Source organism: Podarcis erhardii (genome assembly GCF_964252035.2).
Source record: "Podarcis erhardii genome assembly, chromosome: 10".
In the NCBI taxonomy this organism is placed as follows: Eukaryota; Metazoa; Chordata; class Lepidosauria; order Squamata; family Lacertidae; genus Podarcis; species Podarcis erhardii.
This window is the reverse complement of record NC_138500.1, coordinates 70,935,731-70,953,491: the sequence shown is the minus strand read 5'-3', so window position 1 is coordinate 70,953,491 and position 17,761 is coordinate 70,935,731. Positions and strand designations below refer to the sequence as shown.

At 42.3% G+C, this 17,761-nt stretch overlaps 1 protein-coding gene across 1 annotated transcript in view; it reads left to right on the top strand.

The window, feature by feature from the left end:
• The window catches only part of FAM185A (family with sequence similarity 185 member A), a 37,025-nt gene extending 19,591 nt beyond the window's left edge, over positions 1 to 17,434 (top strand). The window contains exons 7-9 of the mRNA XM_081879193.1: positions 9,966 to 10,064; positions 11,324 to 11,458; positions 17,090 to 17,434. Of these exons, the coding sequence (XP_081735319.1) occupies positions 9,966 to 10,064; positions 11,324 to 11,458; positions 17,090 to 17,205 (350 nt within the window). The 3' untranslated portion in view covers positions 17,206 to 17,434. The remainder of the gene's footprint in view (positions 1 to 9,965; positions 10,065 to 11,323; positions 11,459 to 17,089) is intronic.
• The last annotated feature ends 327 nt before the right edge of the window (positions 17,435 to 17,761 follow it).

The window sequence follows — 17,761 nt, the reverse complement described above, 5'->3', positions numbered from 1 at the left end:
TATTATTATTATTATTATTATTATTATTATTATTATTTCATAAACGACATCAGGTATGGAACAGGTAAAAACCCAGCTCAGCCAAAAGCGTGTTTGCAGACATTGTTGATCAGGGGAGCCTGAAAAGCTCCTTCAAAACTCTTCTTCTGAAGCCTTCCTCCGCTCACCTTAGACATTCCTGAGGTCCACTGAAATCAGTGGTGCTAAAGAGAGTTAGATATTTAAGTTCCTTAGATTACAGCATGACTGACTCCTGCTGTGTTGTGTCGGTTAACTCTTTAACACTGTGGTCTGGAACTTTCTTGGAACAGTCGTGAACTTATATATATTGTCTTAGCGGGGGAATAAGATACAGCATAAATTAAAAGTTTAAGAACATCTCATAAAAGGAGATGTTCTTAAATGAATACATTTTTGTCTTGGGATGTAGCGACCATATATGCATCTAAAGAGTATAATCAATAGGAAGACAAAGGATTGCGACTCAGAGTCTAAAAATGAAAGACGATCCTTGTGTAATATACATTCCAGACATCTGGTGTCTAACAAGACACTCAACGATAATTCTATCCAGATTGTTCAACCTCATGCAGGCAATAATTTCCATTCAGCTGGGCTATCAAAATGAATTTGTAATACTTTTTCCAGCCTTGATGGCATGTATTTCATTCAGCATCAATGCCTGCTATTTTTACCCAGGACACCTAATGAATAGGAACCTTGAATTTGTGCTTTGCATCCTGGCCACCAACAAGATTTGCCCTAAATTCAGATTCAATAATTTATAAAACCTGCAAGGTAACCCCACTGGAATGAGTAAAGTCTTGGGAGGCTGAAAATCCATAATTTTTCTTATTTTAATGATCATTAAAATGGGTTGGGGAAGGTTCTCTCTGATTACACCAGAAGTTGGCTGTAGAATGTACTGATTGGCTGGGGGTTATGACATCACAATAAAGTAAGTTAGACCCATTAAAACTTAGTTGACTACCATCTTGAAGACCCAATATTTGTTGAAGGTAGGTAGAAGCTGGACTTGCTTGGGGGTGGGAATAATCCCAGTCACCCACACAGCGTAGTCATTTTTTAAAGGCATGTATGTTGTTTGTGGTGCTTCATGCTTGCGTCTGCTTCTTGTATTAATTGAGATCCATATGATGTCTCATCACTCCCTTAGCAGAGAGATTATCTATTCACTCATAGGAGGTGCACAATTGTGCCGTATCTTCTTTGGGCACACAATTGTATATAGGCATTTAAAAAGAAGGAGGCAGTAGAGGAGTTTCCCAGGAACAACACTTTCCCCTGGGCCCTTCTGTGCAACCACTCAAAACAGCCACTGAAGCAATAACATTTGATGCTCGGGCATTTTCTCCTCGAGAAAGCTTCTCTTTTACTTCATCTCCTATATCAGCTTCGATTTTGAATATCAGAAATCAGACTGGGGAAATGGGTTCTTGAAAGAGGTAGAAAAACTTCCCACTCCTTGGTAAATATTCTGCTTTAAAGACCAAACACAATTTCTTGAACATTTTCGTGGCAGAAATGGTGTATCTGGGGGTGGGGGTGGGGAATGATTGTCAGGACTGTATATTCCCTCCTGAGATGCAAAACATTCCAAATTTTCATAAAGCGTTTCATTCTGTGCTGACTTCATGGCTGTGGTTTATATTCTGTTCTTGTATCAGTTTCCCAGACTTAGTGAGGTTCATATGGCTCACTGCTCTGTAGAATATTTGCCAAGCTTCAAATAATGTGATCCAGAAGGACGCTCACGTCAGATTGGCTCTCCCCCCTACACGCACGTTCAGCAACTTTCCTCTCAGTTTGTGAACCCAGAATCTCCAGAGTTTTTTTGGGTTTTTTTAAGCAGATCAGTGTGGTTGTTGGGTGTCCTGGCAGTGACTGAAAGTGAAATGGAAAACCTTGGCACAAAAATAATGCTAAGAAGAAAGCCCAAAGTGTGTTTTGTGTTTCTAGTTTATGATTTATGGATCCTGCTGCCTTTAAAAAAATATTCATTTCTCTGCAAACCTGTGAGTGAGCAATTAGCGGTGAACAGTAAGATAGCCAAATTTGCTGCTGACACCATTTTTTTCAGGACAAGAACAAAAAAAGATTGCAAAGAGCTCTAAAAGCCTCACTCCAAACTTGGTGAATGGGCATTAGATGTGATTCATTGTAAGCAAGTGTAAAGTACCGTATTTTTTGCTCTATAAGACTCACTTTTTCCCTCCTAAAAAGTAAGGGGAAATGTGTGTGCGTCTTATGGAGCGAATGCAGGCTGCGCAGCTATCCCAGAAGCCAGAACAGCAAGAGGGATCGCTGCTCTCACTGCACAGCGATCCCTCTTGCTGTTCTGGCTTCTGAGATTCAGAATTTTTTTTTTTTTTCTTGTTTTCCTCCTCCAAAAACTAGGTGCGTCTTGTGGTCTGGTGCGTCTTATAGAGCGAAAAATACAGTAATACACGTTGGGGCAAAACCCTGAACTTCACTTATGTGCTAATGGGATCTGAACTGGTGATGGAGGCTGGGGAAGCTCGGTCGGCGTGAGGCTCTTAATCTCAGGCCCCACGCTGGGCAAAAGATTCATGCATTGTAGGGGGTGGACTAGATGACTCTGGGGGGTCCCTTCCAACTTTACAATTCTATGAAATAAAAAAGGAATTCGATGAATTCGCACGGACAGAAACAGGGTCCAATCATGTCGGTCAGGAAAGGCCTGGGCAAAAAGATAAAGTCTTTATAAGATGTCTGATGCAGCTGATGAATGCCATTTATCGTAGAGGGAAGGGCATCCCATAATAGAGGACTGAGAGCAGGAAATGTCTGTTCTATGGTCACCGCTCTATAACAGTTTGTAAGGTACAGCACTGTAAGTAGAATTTCTGCAGATGTTCTTAGTGATCTTACAGGCAGTAAAGAGGTAAAGGTAAAGGGACCACTAACCGTTAGGTCCAGTCGTGACTGACTCTGGGGTTGTGGCGCTCATCTTGTTTTATTGGCCAAGGGAGCCGGTGTACAGCTTTCGGGTCATGTGGCCAGCAGGACTAAGCCACTTCTGGCGAACCAGAGCAGCACACGTAAACGTTGTTTACCTTCCCGCCGGAGCGGTACCTATTTATCTACTTGCACTTTGACGTGCTTTCATACTGCTAGGTTGGCAGGAGCAGGGACCGAGCAATGGGAGCTCACCCCGTCGTGCAGATTTGAACCGCCGACCTTCTGATCGGCAAGCCCTAGGCTCTGTGGTTTAACCCACAGCGCCACCCTTGGCCCAACAGTAGAGAGAGGGGCAGGCAAAATGCAACTCTTTGGAGGAACATCTGGATCCCAATGCAAGTCAGAAATAAAACACAGAGGGAGAGAGGTGGGACCTTCTCATTAGCATACTCCAGCTGCAATTTCCAGCATGGCTCACATCCTTGAGACTCTTTTGTAAACCTGCTCTTGCCCACAGGTAGAAGTGAGGGGCCACATGGGGTGGGGGCGGCAAGAGTTACTGGAAACACGAAACTGTTATAGCCCAGTTCTCAAGAGTAGCAACAGCTTTTCAGATTCCTAGATCCTGGAACTCATATCTTTATTACCTCACAGTGTGATTCAGTAAGTCCCATTGCTGTTTCTGATCACTAATGTGCCCAGTTATCAGCATTGTTGTCCCCGCCCCCTGGCCAGCATCTGAATCAGTTCAACAGCTGTGGCTGTTAAAACAAAAAACAAAAGCCCTGCTCTCGCCAAAGGTTTGCAAGATCATGCTGAGAAACTCTGGTCATATTAAACTGATTTGCTACACTTGATTTCTTCTTAATTCGATGACATCTGATGTGTCTCACCAGTGGAAATAGGGAAGCAGGAAGAAACAGATCAACTGGAATCCTTCTATTTATGATTGGGAAAGGAGTCCTTTTTCTCATTATTCTGAGTGCCCAACTCACTCTCTTTAGTTCATACATTGGTCTCTCTCCTTAGCATATCAAACCCTAAATAGCTCTTGATCAGAGAACCCTAAGCTTCCTTACCAACTTAAATTTAATTCATTTTAAAGGCTGCTGTGATTAAAAATCCAAAAACAACCACTGCAAGTAGTCTGCAGATTATTTCCCCCTTTTCTCCATAAACCTTAGCTTCCTTTGTTACAACTTAGAAAGCTGAACAAAAATGGGCTTTGCATCATTTGTGTGTTTAGCCCCAGAAATCTGTCTTTCATAAACTGAAGCAAATCTATCAAAACTGTTCCTTCCACTTCATCTTCTGTGCTTGTAAAAACCAAGTTTGCTGTAATATCTCAGGAACACCACACCGTTTATCACAGCCATCTGTACCTTTTAGTTTTGCTCTCTGCCTTCTCTAGAGGGCCACCCTAAAAACGGTTGAATTTAAGCTGGTCTCATTTTATTCACAATCAATGCAAGCGCAGCTAAGCTTAGTTGCAAGTTAGACTCATGGAAAGGTGTGGAACCAGGACGGTGATTAAGTTCTTTTGATTCCAGTGGGAATTAACTAACCTTTTGGCTAGATTGTGCCCAATGTCCTCTATTTGCACCTACAGTTTCAAGGTTGACATGCAAACATAGTATATATCCCCTCCAACATGGAGCAGGTGCTGAAGCTGAGGCCGCAGTTCCAGAGCTCTTTTTTTGGACAAAAGGCACTTAAATCCTACCTGGCTCTTCAACAGGAAAGAAGAGGGCCATTCCTCTTTGGGGGTCAAAATAATGTTAGATCTTTGCTTTTGAAAAATGAACAGCTCCGTGTGTACAGCCCTAACTGTTGGATTGGGGAGAGGAACAACACATGCCCTCTCCATGTAGCAGAGCAATCCTGAGGCTTTGCAGAGGTGTGGAGTTGTAAGTGCATCCCTAGTCCAGAAGTGGAAGGGGGGGGAGAGAAGATTGGGCCTGATCCCTGTGCCTTCTTTAGGCTTCTGTAGCAGTTGGGCCTGGATCAGGGCTTCTGCTGGCCGACACTAGCAGCGAGAGCAGCTTGGAATCTAGCTGATCCCAGGCCAGGTCAGAATGCCCTGTTTCTGGGCCTTTTGTTAGGCTCCACTGGTGGGGATATGGCGGCAAGCTCCATACCTGCAGTTTCAACAGGTGGATGGGGAAGGCTTGTGCCAGCAAGGTGATATGAGCATCACTGTGGCAGCTGGTGAGAGGCTGCAGCCCACATAAGGCAGTGTGGCTAAAACTGTGGATGTAAAACGTCCACATGCGTTGTCCCAGGACTGGGTTGATAGTATCTTTGATCTTTTGAATATATTGGATCCTCTGTGTCCACAATGAATCTCCGGGACAGGACAAGGAAAGGAAACCGCGAAAGCATATTTCCCGTCCCTCTTTTGTTCCGGGTTCTCTGATAACACCTGTAAGAAGCTGCACATCCCAAATGCTGACTTTATAAATGTATTCTAATTTAAATTCCTGTCCTGGAAATGTAGTTGGCCAGCTTTAGGAAACGCTCCCAACAGCATTCCAGATGGGAGACGCCCTATTAATCTGAAGACTGGGAACGCAGTCATTTTCTGACTTAATTCATCATTTATCATGGCCTGAGCGTATTTCAAAGCTTGGCACAGCAACAGCCACCTTCAGTGGCTACTCCATTTAAGCTCCTTCTATGTTTTCTACAGATACTGACTAAAAAACCCCAACCCCAAATCCCGTTGTTTTTTTTCAACCGATGAACCAGAGTGGTTGCGTTCCAGTCTCTCTCACAGGCTGACGTATCAAAACTCCTTTTGGGCTGGGTGGGACAAGGCCACGTTTGAAGCTGTCTTCTCATCATTGGTTGTTTACCATTTTTCAAAGCCAAAAAGATGCTGTCACTTTTTCAAATGACCTGAGTTGGCAGCTCTGCTTTTATTCTCAGGAAGAGATTGTGTTCCCTTATTTCATTCACATTCCTTGGCATATTATCCAGCTGTGTTGTCATGTACCCCTGGAACTGAAAGCGCATGAAATTGTGTGAGCAACTTCCAGTGTATCAGTTAAGAACAGAGTGCCTTTCTGAATGCATCAAGGCTGCAGTTCTACATGGAACCCTGACACTTTTATAGGATCTTTTGACACGGAGAGCTGACCACACTCCAAGAGTAAACTATGACATCAAAGGTAATTCTAATATATCAAAAGGGAATTAGCATACATATTGAATATATGTGAAGAGATGTGAATTGACACAGACCTTCCTAAACTGTACACTAACAACAGATTAAGTTTCATAGAATTGTAGAGTTGGAAGAGACCCCAAGGGACATCTAGTTCAAACTCTTGCAATTTCAAGAATCTCACCTAAAGCATCCATGACAGGTGACCATCCAACCTCTGCTTAGAAACCTCCAAGGAAGGAGAGTCCACTACTCCAAGGAAGTCTGTTCCACTGTCGAACAGCTCTTACTTTCAGAAAGTTCTTCCTGATGTTTGGTCGGAATCTCTTGTAACTTGAAGCCAAAAGAGCTAACAGTGAATAAGCAAGTTAAAACTAATTATCTCAGCTTGCGGTTCTAAAGCATGCCTGAAAACACATGGAAGAAGTAGGATGCAGTAAAACTGGGCAGGGAAACGAGAGAGTCACAAGTGTTGGCTGAAGGGGTAAAGGTGGTAAAACAAGGAGGCTTGGACCACTTGATTTAGAGAGAAAAGGACAAGATCAGAGGTGGAAGGGAGTTTGCATGGTGTCAGGAGCTGGAGTCAGCAATAAAACAATCAAGCACCCAATGTCAGTGAAGTTAATTCTTTATTCAAAGAACAAAACAGCTCAGTCATAGTTATCCCAGCAACTCTGCCAACAAGGCAGTTGCAAGGACTGAAGAAGGTCCCTGCCTTCCCACCGCTCTCCTTCCCCAGCAGCCTGAGGCTTCATCATCTTGCCTCTTGTTGTTTCTCCCTCTTCATTTCTCTGCGTGTTCTGGGAGACCAGGGAGAGGGGAGCTGGTCGCAGCAAGAGGGAGAGACTCCCTGGATTCTTCAGCAGCCTGCCTCATCTCTGCCTCCTGTAACTTCTTCATTAGCCATTTAGGGAAGAAGCAAGGAGTGACACGTTGGGTGATCGCATGCTGGCTTAATGCTTCCAGAAGGAGTCCGATGCTCTTTTGTTTACTTTTGACATGGCAAAGATTTACATTGAAAAGAGGTGGCAGTTGGCGGATTATGCAAGAGGTGCTGAAACTCTGCTTGCTTGAACATACTTTACCTGAGTTGCTAGTAATGGAGGGTCTTTCCTTGCCTCTGCAGGTCAAAATAGATCTTCCCTTCTTAGGTGCAGGCTCCTGCAATTCTACCAAAAGCTGGATTTTAGGGGTACTTCATAAAAATGGACATACAAGGCCAGGATCCTAGGCTGAAATGGCCGATGCAGTGATACAGTCCAAACATCCGTTGCCGGCTTCTACAGTGGCAGCAGAAGTTGGTCGGGAATTAAAAAATGGAATGTTTGGTGCTGCGAGCTTTCAAGCCTAATTCCAAGAATAAATTGTTCTCAAAGACCAAGTGATAGACATGATGAGAGATTATCATGACAAAAGTGGGCACAGTGGTGGTGGTGTTAATTCAATTTATATATCTCCCTTTATGCAGGCGGCACGCAAAGAAAGGCCTCAAATGGTGATCACAGGGTCTAGCTCAGTTCATATAGGGAAAGGCAGTCCTTGAGGTATGTAAAGCCATTTAAAGCTTTACAGCCAGCACTTTGAATTGGGCCCAGGAACTGCTTAGCAGCCAGTGCAGTTGAGCCAGAATTGGTGCTACATGCTCAAACCATCTTGCCTCAGTCAGCAGCCTGGCCACTAAGTTCAGCACCAGCTGAAGTGTCTGAACCATATTCAGAAGCAGCCCCACATATAACACGTTGCAGTAATCTAGCCTAGAGGCTGCCAGAGGATAGACAACAGTAGCTGAAACTGGTGGAAGGCACTCTGCACCACCAAAGCCACCTGAGGCTCAAGTGACAGCACAGGATCCAGGAGTACCCCCAAGCTGCATACCTGCTCCTTCAGAGGGAGTGTTACCCCATCAAGAGCAGGCCACCTCCCATCCATCTGTTCAAGCAAACTGTCCACTAACAGTGCCTCAGTTTTATCTGGGTTGAGCTTCAGTTTGTTGACTCTCATCCAGTCCATTACGGAGGCAAGACAATGGTCTGGCACAATCACCAACCGCCGTACCTGCAGATGTAAAGGAGAAATAGAGCTGTGTCCCATCAGCATATGGCTGATAACAGTGCACTCCAAAACTCTGGATGACCCCACTCAGTGGTTTTAAGTAGATGTTAAGCAGCATGGGGGATAATATGGAACCCTGAGGAACCCCAAGCATCACCCTGGAAATGACTATCCAAGTAGGATCAGAACCACCACAAAGCGGTGCTACCCACTCCCAACTTGGATATGCTCCAGAAGGATATCATGGTCAATGGTATCTCAAACCACTGAGAGGTCAAGAAGGATTAACAGGGATACAGTGGTGCCCCGCAAGACGAATGCCTCACAAGACGAAAAACCCGCTAGACGAAAGGGTTTTCCGTTTTGGAGGTGCTTCACAAAACAAATTTCCTATGGGCTTGCTTCGCAAGATGAAAATGTCTTGCGAGTTTTTCTGACTTTTTTCCCCTCCCCCCCTTTTTCTAAGCCACTAAGCCGCTTATCTGCTTATCCGCTAAGCCGATAAGCCACTAAAAGCCGCTAATCCGCTAATAGCGCTAATCCGCTAAGCCGTCAATGGGCTTGCTTTGCAAGACAAAAAAACCGCTAGACGAAGAGAATCGCGGAACGGATTCTTTTCGTCTTGCAAGGCACCACTGTACATTGCCCATGTCTCTCTCCCGAGGCAACCAGGGCAGTTTCTGTGCCAAAAACTGGGCCTAAACTCCACTTGGATCAGTTTCCTCCATGTGCACCTGCATGTGGTCCACATTGATGTATGTGTAGCAAACGCAGGCTATAATAGCACATTCTTGCTCTTTTTCTGGGAGGGGTGATCTGTCACATACATGGCCCAAGAGCTTTGTTAAAAGAAAAACTATGAACAAGTTAAATGCATTTATGATTGCTACTGGACAAACCCTGGAAACCTGAGGAACAAACCTGAATCAAGCTTTTGGTTTCCACCAGTTAAAAAACTCTTTCAAATAGCTCTTCCTTTTTTTGTCTAGTTGCGTGGTTATCTCTGAGATTTAGCTTTCAAACCACCATGACTTTTTCTGTTCCTTGTTAATAAATCCTTTGGATAAAATAAGTACATGTTGGGGGAAAATACTGGCAATTCAGCCTTAATCTGCAAAGATTTTTAGAGCATTTCCTGTTGTTTAGCTTCTGGGTTCAGCTTCAGATGTATTCTGAAACTCTCTTAATATCATAGTGTGGGGGTTTAGATTTTTTTTTACAAAAAATAACAAGCAACTTTTGTTCCCTAGAGTTTGTGCAAATTAGCTTTTGAACAACTTTTAAATGCAAGCTTTTCTTTCAGTGTATGTATGTAGGGGGAAACATTCATCAAAAGCCTGGATAGCATGCAGAGACAGTTTAGAAAACAATGTTAGGTTTGTTATCTTTGCACCCTTCGAAAACATGCTCCTTTTAGAATCACCCATACATCATTTTGCTTTTGGTGAACCCTTCTTCCTGTTTTCCTAGAGGAGGAAAAATGAAAATGTCTGATGAAAAGTATCTACGTGGTTATCATGAACATTTTGAGAAGAACTAAGCTGTGTTACCATCTCTGAACAACTGCAGATGTTCTTTCTATGTTAGATGTTCAGTGAGTCTCAAACTATCTATTAAAAGTTTAAATATAGAGAGAACATTGTGTCCCTTCTTCTCTCTTCCCCCACAAAAACTCCACGGCACTGCTTTCGCCCTAGGAGCAAACATTTCAGAAACAGTCTTTTAATATGGGACTCACAAAATATACATACTATTTCATTGGAACCCACACGGCTCAAAATATTTTCATTCTTTTGTTCTTCAGATTCCGCCGAAGGATTCCTGAAAGCTTCTACACATCATGGGGAGATAGATGTTTACATTATCAATCAAAAGGGGGAAGTGGATCTGAAATCTCAGGAAGGTTAGTAAATAGTAATTTTGTATGTGAAGCTTTTACAGCTGAAGCACTTTTACTCAACAGCAAGTTCTTCTGATTTCAATGGGATTTGGCTCCAAACTAAATGTACCATTATGTGTAAATAACCAATATGCAAAGTTCTTGAAATTTGCACTTCAACTTTGTGGCTCTGTGGAAAATATGATTTCTGCTCTCTCTCGTTCTTTTTTTACATTTGTGCTGAGTGAGTCACTTAAATTACTATGGCAGAAATGAAGTTAACCTCCCTCTCAAACTGTAGAGCTCAATCAGGGTTTCCCGATAAAGTATGAAGAGAGTAACCCTTTCCAACAAGAAAAAGCAGAGGTGGCATGAGGATCATCATCCTGATAACTTCTTAGGTGTTCACTGCAACATCCAGACTTCGCACACACAAACCAGTATAGAGTCAAGATTTGTTGTCCAATATGGGCTGTGAGTCCTGGAAGACGTGACCCCTGCTTTAGTAGCTACTTTCCACGTGGCCTAGGAGGGTGGAGCTCTGCCCGCTTGCTTGCCTGACTCCAGCTACAAAAGCTGAGGCTGCTGAAGAGGCCCGGCACCATCTTGGCTGTGAGTTCTGGGGGGCCTGCTCACTGCCTTGCAGGCCTTTTCCCACCTGGCCTGGGAGGGAGGAGGCATGACTGACTCCAGCTACGAAAGCTGAGGATGTTGAACAGACTCTTGGGCAGGGGATTGCTTAGGGGGTCTTGTTGCTATTAATTATTTGCACCTTTAATTTTTAGATCTTATGATTTGCGTAGAAATGGTTCAGATTGTTCGTGTAGTTTTTGATGTGTTTTATTTCTTGTTTATGACTGCTTTTGTTTTGTTGGTAATTACATAAAGATTTCTGTGTTGTAAGCTGCCTTGAGCATGGAAAGATTTCCGTGTTGTAAGCTGCCTTGAGCATACCAATATGTTGACAAAAGCAGCCAGCACATCGCTTTGGAACAGGGGCATCCAATTTTGCCCTCCAGTTGTTGTGGACTCCAGCTCCCATCGTTCCTGACCATTGGCTATACTGGCTGGGGAAGGTCCAAAGGGGGCTCTGGAGTCCAAAAGATCTGGAGCTGCCATATTGCTTTCCTTTTGCTGGGTAAAAACTGCAAGCCCACATTTCTCATGGAACTCTGTTTAATTATTTTTTTTTTGGGGGGGGGGAGTTTCTCTGACCCAAAGTGGCTTATGCCTGTCACCTTGAATTGTCTTAACACAAATCCTTTTGTTCTTGTGTATAATAGGCTCCATTACTGTCAAGGTGCCTGCAACTCTTCAAGCTTATCTGCAGTTATCTGGGAGCAAGGTTGAGGTGAGCCCAGAGATCCAGTTACAGGAGACTCAGAATGCCTTTAGGGAGGACCGCATTACAGTTACAGGTCAGTCTTGTCTTGTAGACGCTCTCCCCATAAAACTTTGCTTTTAGGTATGAATCAAATTACTCTGTTAATTAAGTGTATGCAGTCAGGTTTGCAACCCTTTCCATGGGTGCAAATTATGTTTGTACCAGATTCTGCCCATCATTTTTAGCCTAAACTGTAGTTAACACCATTGCCTAGGCAATGCTTAAGTGGGGTTAACCTAGGAGGAAGGATGTGGTGGGGAGAAGCAATCTTGTTGTCCACGCTAGAGCTTTTAGTCATGGGATATCTTTAATGGGACCGTGATGGACAGTTCTAAGTACAGAGAGCATAAATTCATGCTTGAACTGCACAAAACATCATGAGATTCAGTGGGGGGGGGAGCTACCCTACTTTGCTAAATGGAAAATTCTCAGAGAGAGCTGCACATTGTCTCTATTTTAGTCATCTGAACTAAGAGCTTGCTTCACAAATAAGCGGCTCCTTGGAGAATGGCTCAAATGATGTGTATCTTGGGGGTGATTGATTTTTTTCTGCTGGGAAGAAGGAAAGAATAGATAAGTTCTGGTTTAGACTTGCCAGATGTAATTACTGTGCTTCTCAATACCCTTTGCTGATGTAGCACTTTAGAAACAAAAGGAATGCTAGCATAAATCCAAAGTTTGCCTTGCTTGCTATAGACGAAGAATATATGGGAGACATGGAAGGTTGATTTACTTTTATAAACCTCAGTTATTTTCAGTCAAACACAATAAAATAATATTATATGCACCTTCAGTACAGTTTTCAAGTCCTACGGACAAACATCCTTTTGATACTCTGGGTTTTATCCTTCAAATTACTGGTACTGTATAGGTTATTTCCTTTTGTTAGCAGTCCAATAACTTGTTCCCTGGCAAACTGCAGGAAAGAGTGATTTGCTACCATTGAGTCAAGAATGCTTATTTGGGTTTTGCTTCGTCATATCCATGCACCACATCAAGGGCCTTTATATATCCAAGGGCTGGCACCAGTTTTGCTTGGACAGTCAAAGCATAACAGAGGAGGCTGCTCCAAACTGCAATTCCAAGCTACGCACTTGTTTTGTTCCTCTAATTTAAACAGCCTTTGATGACACAAATATACACAGACACAGCCCAATACACAATTATCTGAGCTCAGGCAAGGTCATAGGAGAGTCAGAAAGGATACCTGACGAAGAATCAATGTTAGGGAAGCCCACCTAGCCTGTTTTCTTCTTACATCATTGCCTCTCTATCCTAGCCTATCAAAGACCTTCTTATTTAAGAAGCCATTTAGGTTGATGGAAGAGATTGAAACTAATTTTGTTGTTCTCGTCCAGGCTTTTCTCTGCTGCAAGTTAGAATAGATGTAATAAATGCATGCCCATGTTTGTAACTTTTCATCGAAACACAAATTTGCTTGCTTCATTGGTTCAGAAGCAAGCCATGCTCTTCTTAACTACACAAGATAATCCCAGTATATGGGAAGGAGAACTGAAGTGAAAATAAAACTTGCAGAACTTTGTAGGGAAAACATTTTAGTGGCTCACCAGTTGGAAACTGAGTCAATGAACTGTACTTAGTGGAATACTACAAATTGTGAACTATGTAAAACAGTTGTCTTCTGTGAAACTACTGGAGGCCCCAAAACAGGGTGAAACAATGTGGTAGCAGCCAAGGATCTGCTGGGTTTTAAATTAATTTTAATTTAATTTAATTTAATTAATTCTTCGTCATCCTTCACTATATTTAGTGAGCAAGCCAGGAATATAAACCACGATTGATCTCTCTTTCTTTGAATGGACAACAGTTTAAGCTATCCAGCATTTGCTGCGTTCAGATGTAACAAGGAACTTTGGTTAATTTAAAACTGGAAGTAGTAGCTTTCAGTCTCCTGTGGCATGTGAAAGGGAATGGGGAAGTGTGGGAGCCCATGGCTTGCTGTGGGTTGTCTACACAGCACTGAACTATGACTTAGAGTTGCATATGAAGTGGTCTATAGAGACAGCATTTTAATATTTCAGGCAATGTCATTTCAGGCAAAATCATTCTCATTGTATTATTAACTTGTTGGATCAAAGGTTGATCACTTAATACATTTGATATATTTATCTAATTGAATAAAAGAAAAAGCATGTTTATGTCAAGGCAAGTCTTCATCAGCTTTTACATGACTCAGCTATTTCCCACCAGCCTTTAACTTCTATATGTATTATGTTTTCCAGCCGAGTAATTTTGCTTCCATATTAACACAAGTTCCTGTGGGATTTTCCTCACAATTTCATTTAAAGGATCGTGGAGTGAGTTCTCCACCTCTGGTGTTTCTGATGAAGCCCATTATATTTGCACAAGTTGTGATGATTAAAATATCTCGACCCTTTGTGTCACTGAGAAGGAATGTCCCTGTTAAGAGCAAGGGAGCAAATTTGCCTACTCTTGGTTTTCAAAGGATGACCCTGAAGTGCAGCTAAGTATTCTGCAGCCTTCATATCAACAAAGAAAAACTTTGTTTTGGAAAATGAACTTAGCAAACGTAAAAATAAACCAGCCGCAGGAGAAGACCCTTAGGACAGTTGAGCAAAGAGGCTTCCCAGACGCAACTGCAAGAAGCTAGCCAGGGCACGCAGCATTCTTCCCCCCAAAAGATCTGGGGCAAAGATGCTATATATCTTAGACTCCATTTATTAATATGGAGTCAGGCTGTGTAAATTACAAGCTTGGCAGCTACATTTGGAGTGGGCAGAACAAGCAAGGAAGCAATTTACAACATTTTTAATGCTCCCCTATAAATCTCTGTGCTGTAGTAACTGCAAATTAAAAAAATAGATTCCCCCATCTATATTTAGCACCCTGCTCATATATTCCAAAGAAAAGAGGTGAGCCAAGGCATTTTCAAAGATGGAGAGTCTAGCCAGTCTATCATCAGAACCCAGCAAGCATGCAGCAGCCATATTGCTAAATAGTTTGTTTTGCAAAATGACTCACATTTTAGTCGTGTTAGAAATGGACCTTTAAACTCCACTAGTTGTACAAACATCCCATAGTATGATCTGCTGTACCTGTTTCAGGCATTTCACAGACCCAGTGCAGTGGGAATGTTTTCCAACCCTAGGATTTTTTGGCCATCAGTATTGATCAAAGCATGGTGAGATTTCCACACACAACCCACCGCGGTGTGGATTCTAATGCTTGCTAAAGGCTGGGTGGTTTATCAGGCGATAAGGCCTTTTAATAAGGTATTTTAATATATAACATTCATGATTTTTATTCCATACTAAGATGGTCATTTACTGTTTGAATACACTGGGCAGAAATAGAGAAATAAAAAGTGTGGGGTCTTGTTCCAGCTCACAGTGATAGGAGGGTACCATGTTGGTCAGATTACTGTAGTGTGCTTTAGGGTTTTAAAAATTATTATTGAGAAAATGTAGCCATACCTTGGCGATGAGGGGGCTAGGTGAGGTGTGAGCATTATAGATCTTGATGGCATCAAAGACCTAAAGGCACTTTTTGAAACAGGTAGATGTTTTTCCTAAGAAAAAGAGAATACATTCAAAGAAAGCAGGAAATGTTTTATAGACTTCTTTGAATAAACTTTTAAGACTGTGAGAACAGATGAATCATTTATTCCTCCAAAGGACAAAGCAAAATAACACTTCAGCAGTGTATTGAGGAAGAGGTCTTCCTTCAATAACAGCCGAGTGACCAGGAGTGAAGCAACAACATTAGAATAGAAATAATCTGGCCACAGTGGTCTGTATGGATGCACTTTGCCACACTTGATAGCACACATTTAAGAAGCAAGCAAACTTTCACACACTAACCACTTGATAAGCTGGTGATTTATATTCACCCATTATATGGCTGGTGCCAGTCTTAGTGCCATATCTAGCACAAAATTTGGCACTACGGGACACAGAGATACAAAATATGGCAACTGTGTGCTTATAGCATAGGTGACTGAATAAGGGGTCCAGATGTTGGTTTTGGTATCACCAGGATTCTAGTGCTCTTGAAGGGCAACAGCGCTTGAAATGTGTATGTAATAGTAGCTCAGCTTCTTCAGAGATCTCACATGCACTAGATCTCTTTACACATTTATACTTGGGGTAGGACTAGCCAGTGTGGGTGCCTTCCAGATGTTATTGGACTCCCAATCTCATTCGCACCAGCTAGCATGGCAAATGGAGATGCATCATGGGAGTTGTAGTTCAGCTCATCTGGAGGCTACCACTACTCGACCTGGAGCATGATCCTGCACCACCACAGAGGGATTGGCATTGGAGCTCAGTAGAGTCCCTGTGCACTTTCCTGTCTTCTTCTTGCTCTCCTCTGCATCCAAGTGCAAATTAATGGCGCTCTGAACTCTGAACCCAGCATAAAAATGATGTGGCATTAATGTAACATAAAGGAGGCAATAATACGTTACCACTTAAGAAGGGTTTCAGTCTTCACCAGAGCCTGTTGCCTTTTCTCTTGTGGATTAAATTCTTGAAGTGACTCCAAAACACGTAGAATCTAATAACTCAAGTGTAGATGCTAAACGGCCACAGCTGGAAGAAGGCCTTTCTAGAAAGCTATGCGTTTTTCATTTACCGTGTGTTTTGGATGGAGAGAGCCAGGTCCTGAGTACATAAATTGTGTTGAATTTTAAAGAGGAAATAGACCTTCAGGTGTAAAAATAAAACGAACAGTCATGAGTTTGAGAAGTGTTCTGTACACTATGAGACTCTGTCACTGGCACCTGGTTTATATAGCGGCAAAGAAAACCTTAAATCCATCAGGAAAAAGTTCAGTATTGCTTCAAATACAGTAGGCATCCTTATACTGTTTTTAGTTGTACATTTTGTGACTTAAGTAATTAATTTTGGCCATTTTTCCTATGAGAGGCATGCTAACTTTTACTTCCTCCAAGGACAGTCCACTGTAGTTTGCACTTATGAGATATGACTAATTTCAACAGAATATTCTTAGGGGAAGGAACAGATGTCTAAACTAAATGCTTTCCCATAAATCATTTGAGTTCAAACAAAGGCGCTAAATTGTTTTATGCACATAATATCCTTCCAACTTAGCTACTCGTTCATTTTCATCTTTTGGAGGCTTACCCAGGTTACCTCTGGAATACAGTTCTACTTTGTTTTCTAAATCCAGAGGCTGAAAATAGATTTTGGAGCATAGCTTAGCCTTGGAAGATAAGATTAAAACATAGAAGTCCATGGATTCTAGTCTGCATGGAGTGGCAAGAAAGTGATTCATTCAGCCTGCTACAGCTGTACTCAGCTTATGGCCAGCAACAGAGACTGAGTCCCAAACTAGGAATTGTGACAACCTGAATTTAAGAGCTAGCTTTCTGCATCCACAGGGTTCGCATTGGGGAAACATGTTTCTATAATCATGGACTATCAGTAGGCTTGATTTAAAATCAACATAATGCAAAGACACATTATTCTTCCCCAAATCTATTCTGCTGGGACTTTGCTGCGATGAGTCATGGTATGATGTCAAGGAAGAAACCAAGCAGCAGGACATGCCATGATTTATTCCAGTAAAAATTTCCATGAAGGTAAAAATGAATCTGCTTAGAAAAAGGTCCCAGAATCAATTTGTGAAATTAACTACCATAATTTTTCTTTTGTCCATTTAGGCCATATGAATCAACAGGATAAACAAGGAAAATATATTAAAGCAGAGACAGAAAATGGCACGGTTCATCTCAAAAGTCAAACCTGGTTCCAGTCTGTGAAACTGAAGGCCTCATGATGGAGTGAATAATCTTTACTTAATCAAGAAACAATGCAGACGGATTACTGTAAATCTTGCCCAATGTTTGCATATAATATGCACTGAGGCATGTTTTAGTGTTTCTGGTGTCTTTGACTTCAAATGCTCAAAAATCAATGGAAACCTTTCCCCCCTAACTTGTTTATTGATCACTTTAAACAGCCAAACTTTCAATAAATACCCTGAATATTAAAATGCTTAATCCTGAGTTTTGGTTTTTTTTTAGTTTTTTTTTTGCTTTCCTCCACCTTTCTTCTAGGCCGTTAGCCCCAATTCTCTCCCTCACTGCTTCTGACACCATGGTGTGGCAAGGTCTCTCCCCACACTGGTCCCCCACCTTTTTATAGGAATATTGGATAGCAAAGTCACTGAGGACGATGCAGTGCAAGAAAGCCTCCATTCAATGCAGGTTTGAGTAGAGCCAGAATAATGCAGTGGAGGCCAGAGTTGTTCCCAGCAGACCTTGGGAGTCAGCACCACCTCTCCTCACCCATAGGACAGACGGTTGGCGTTAGATCAGATCTCCCCAGTGTGC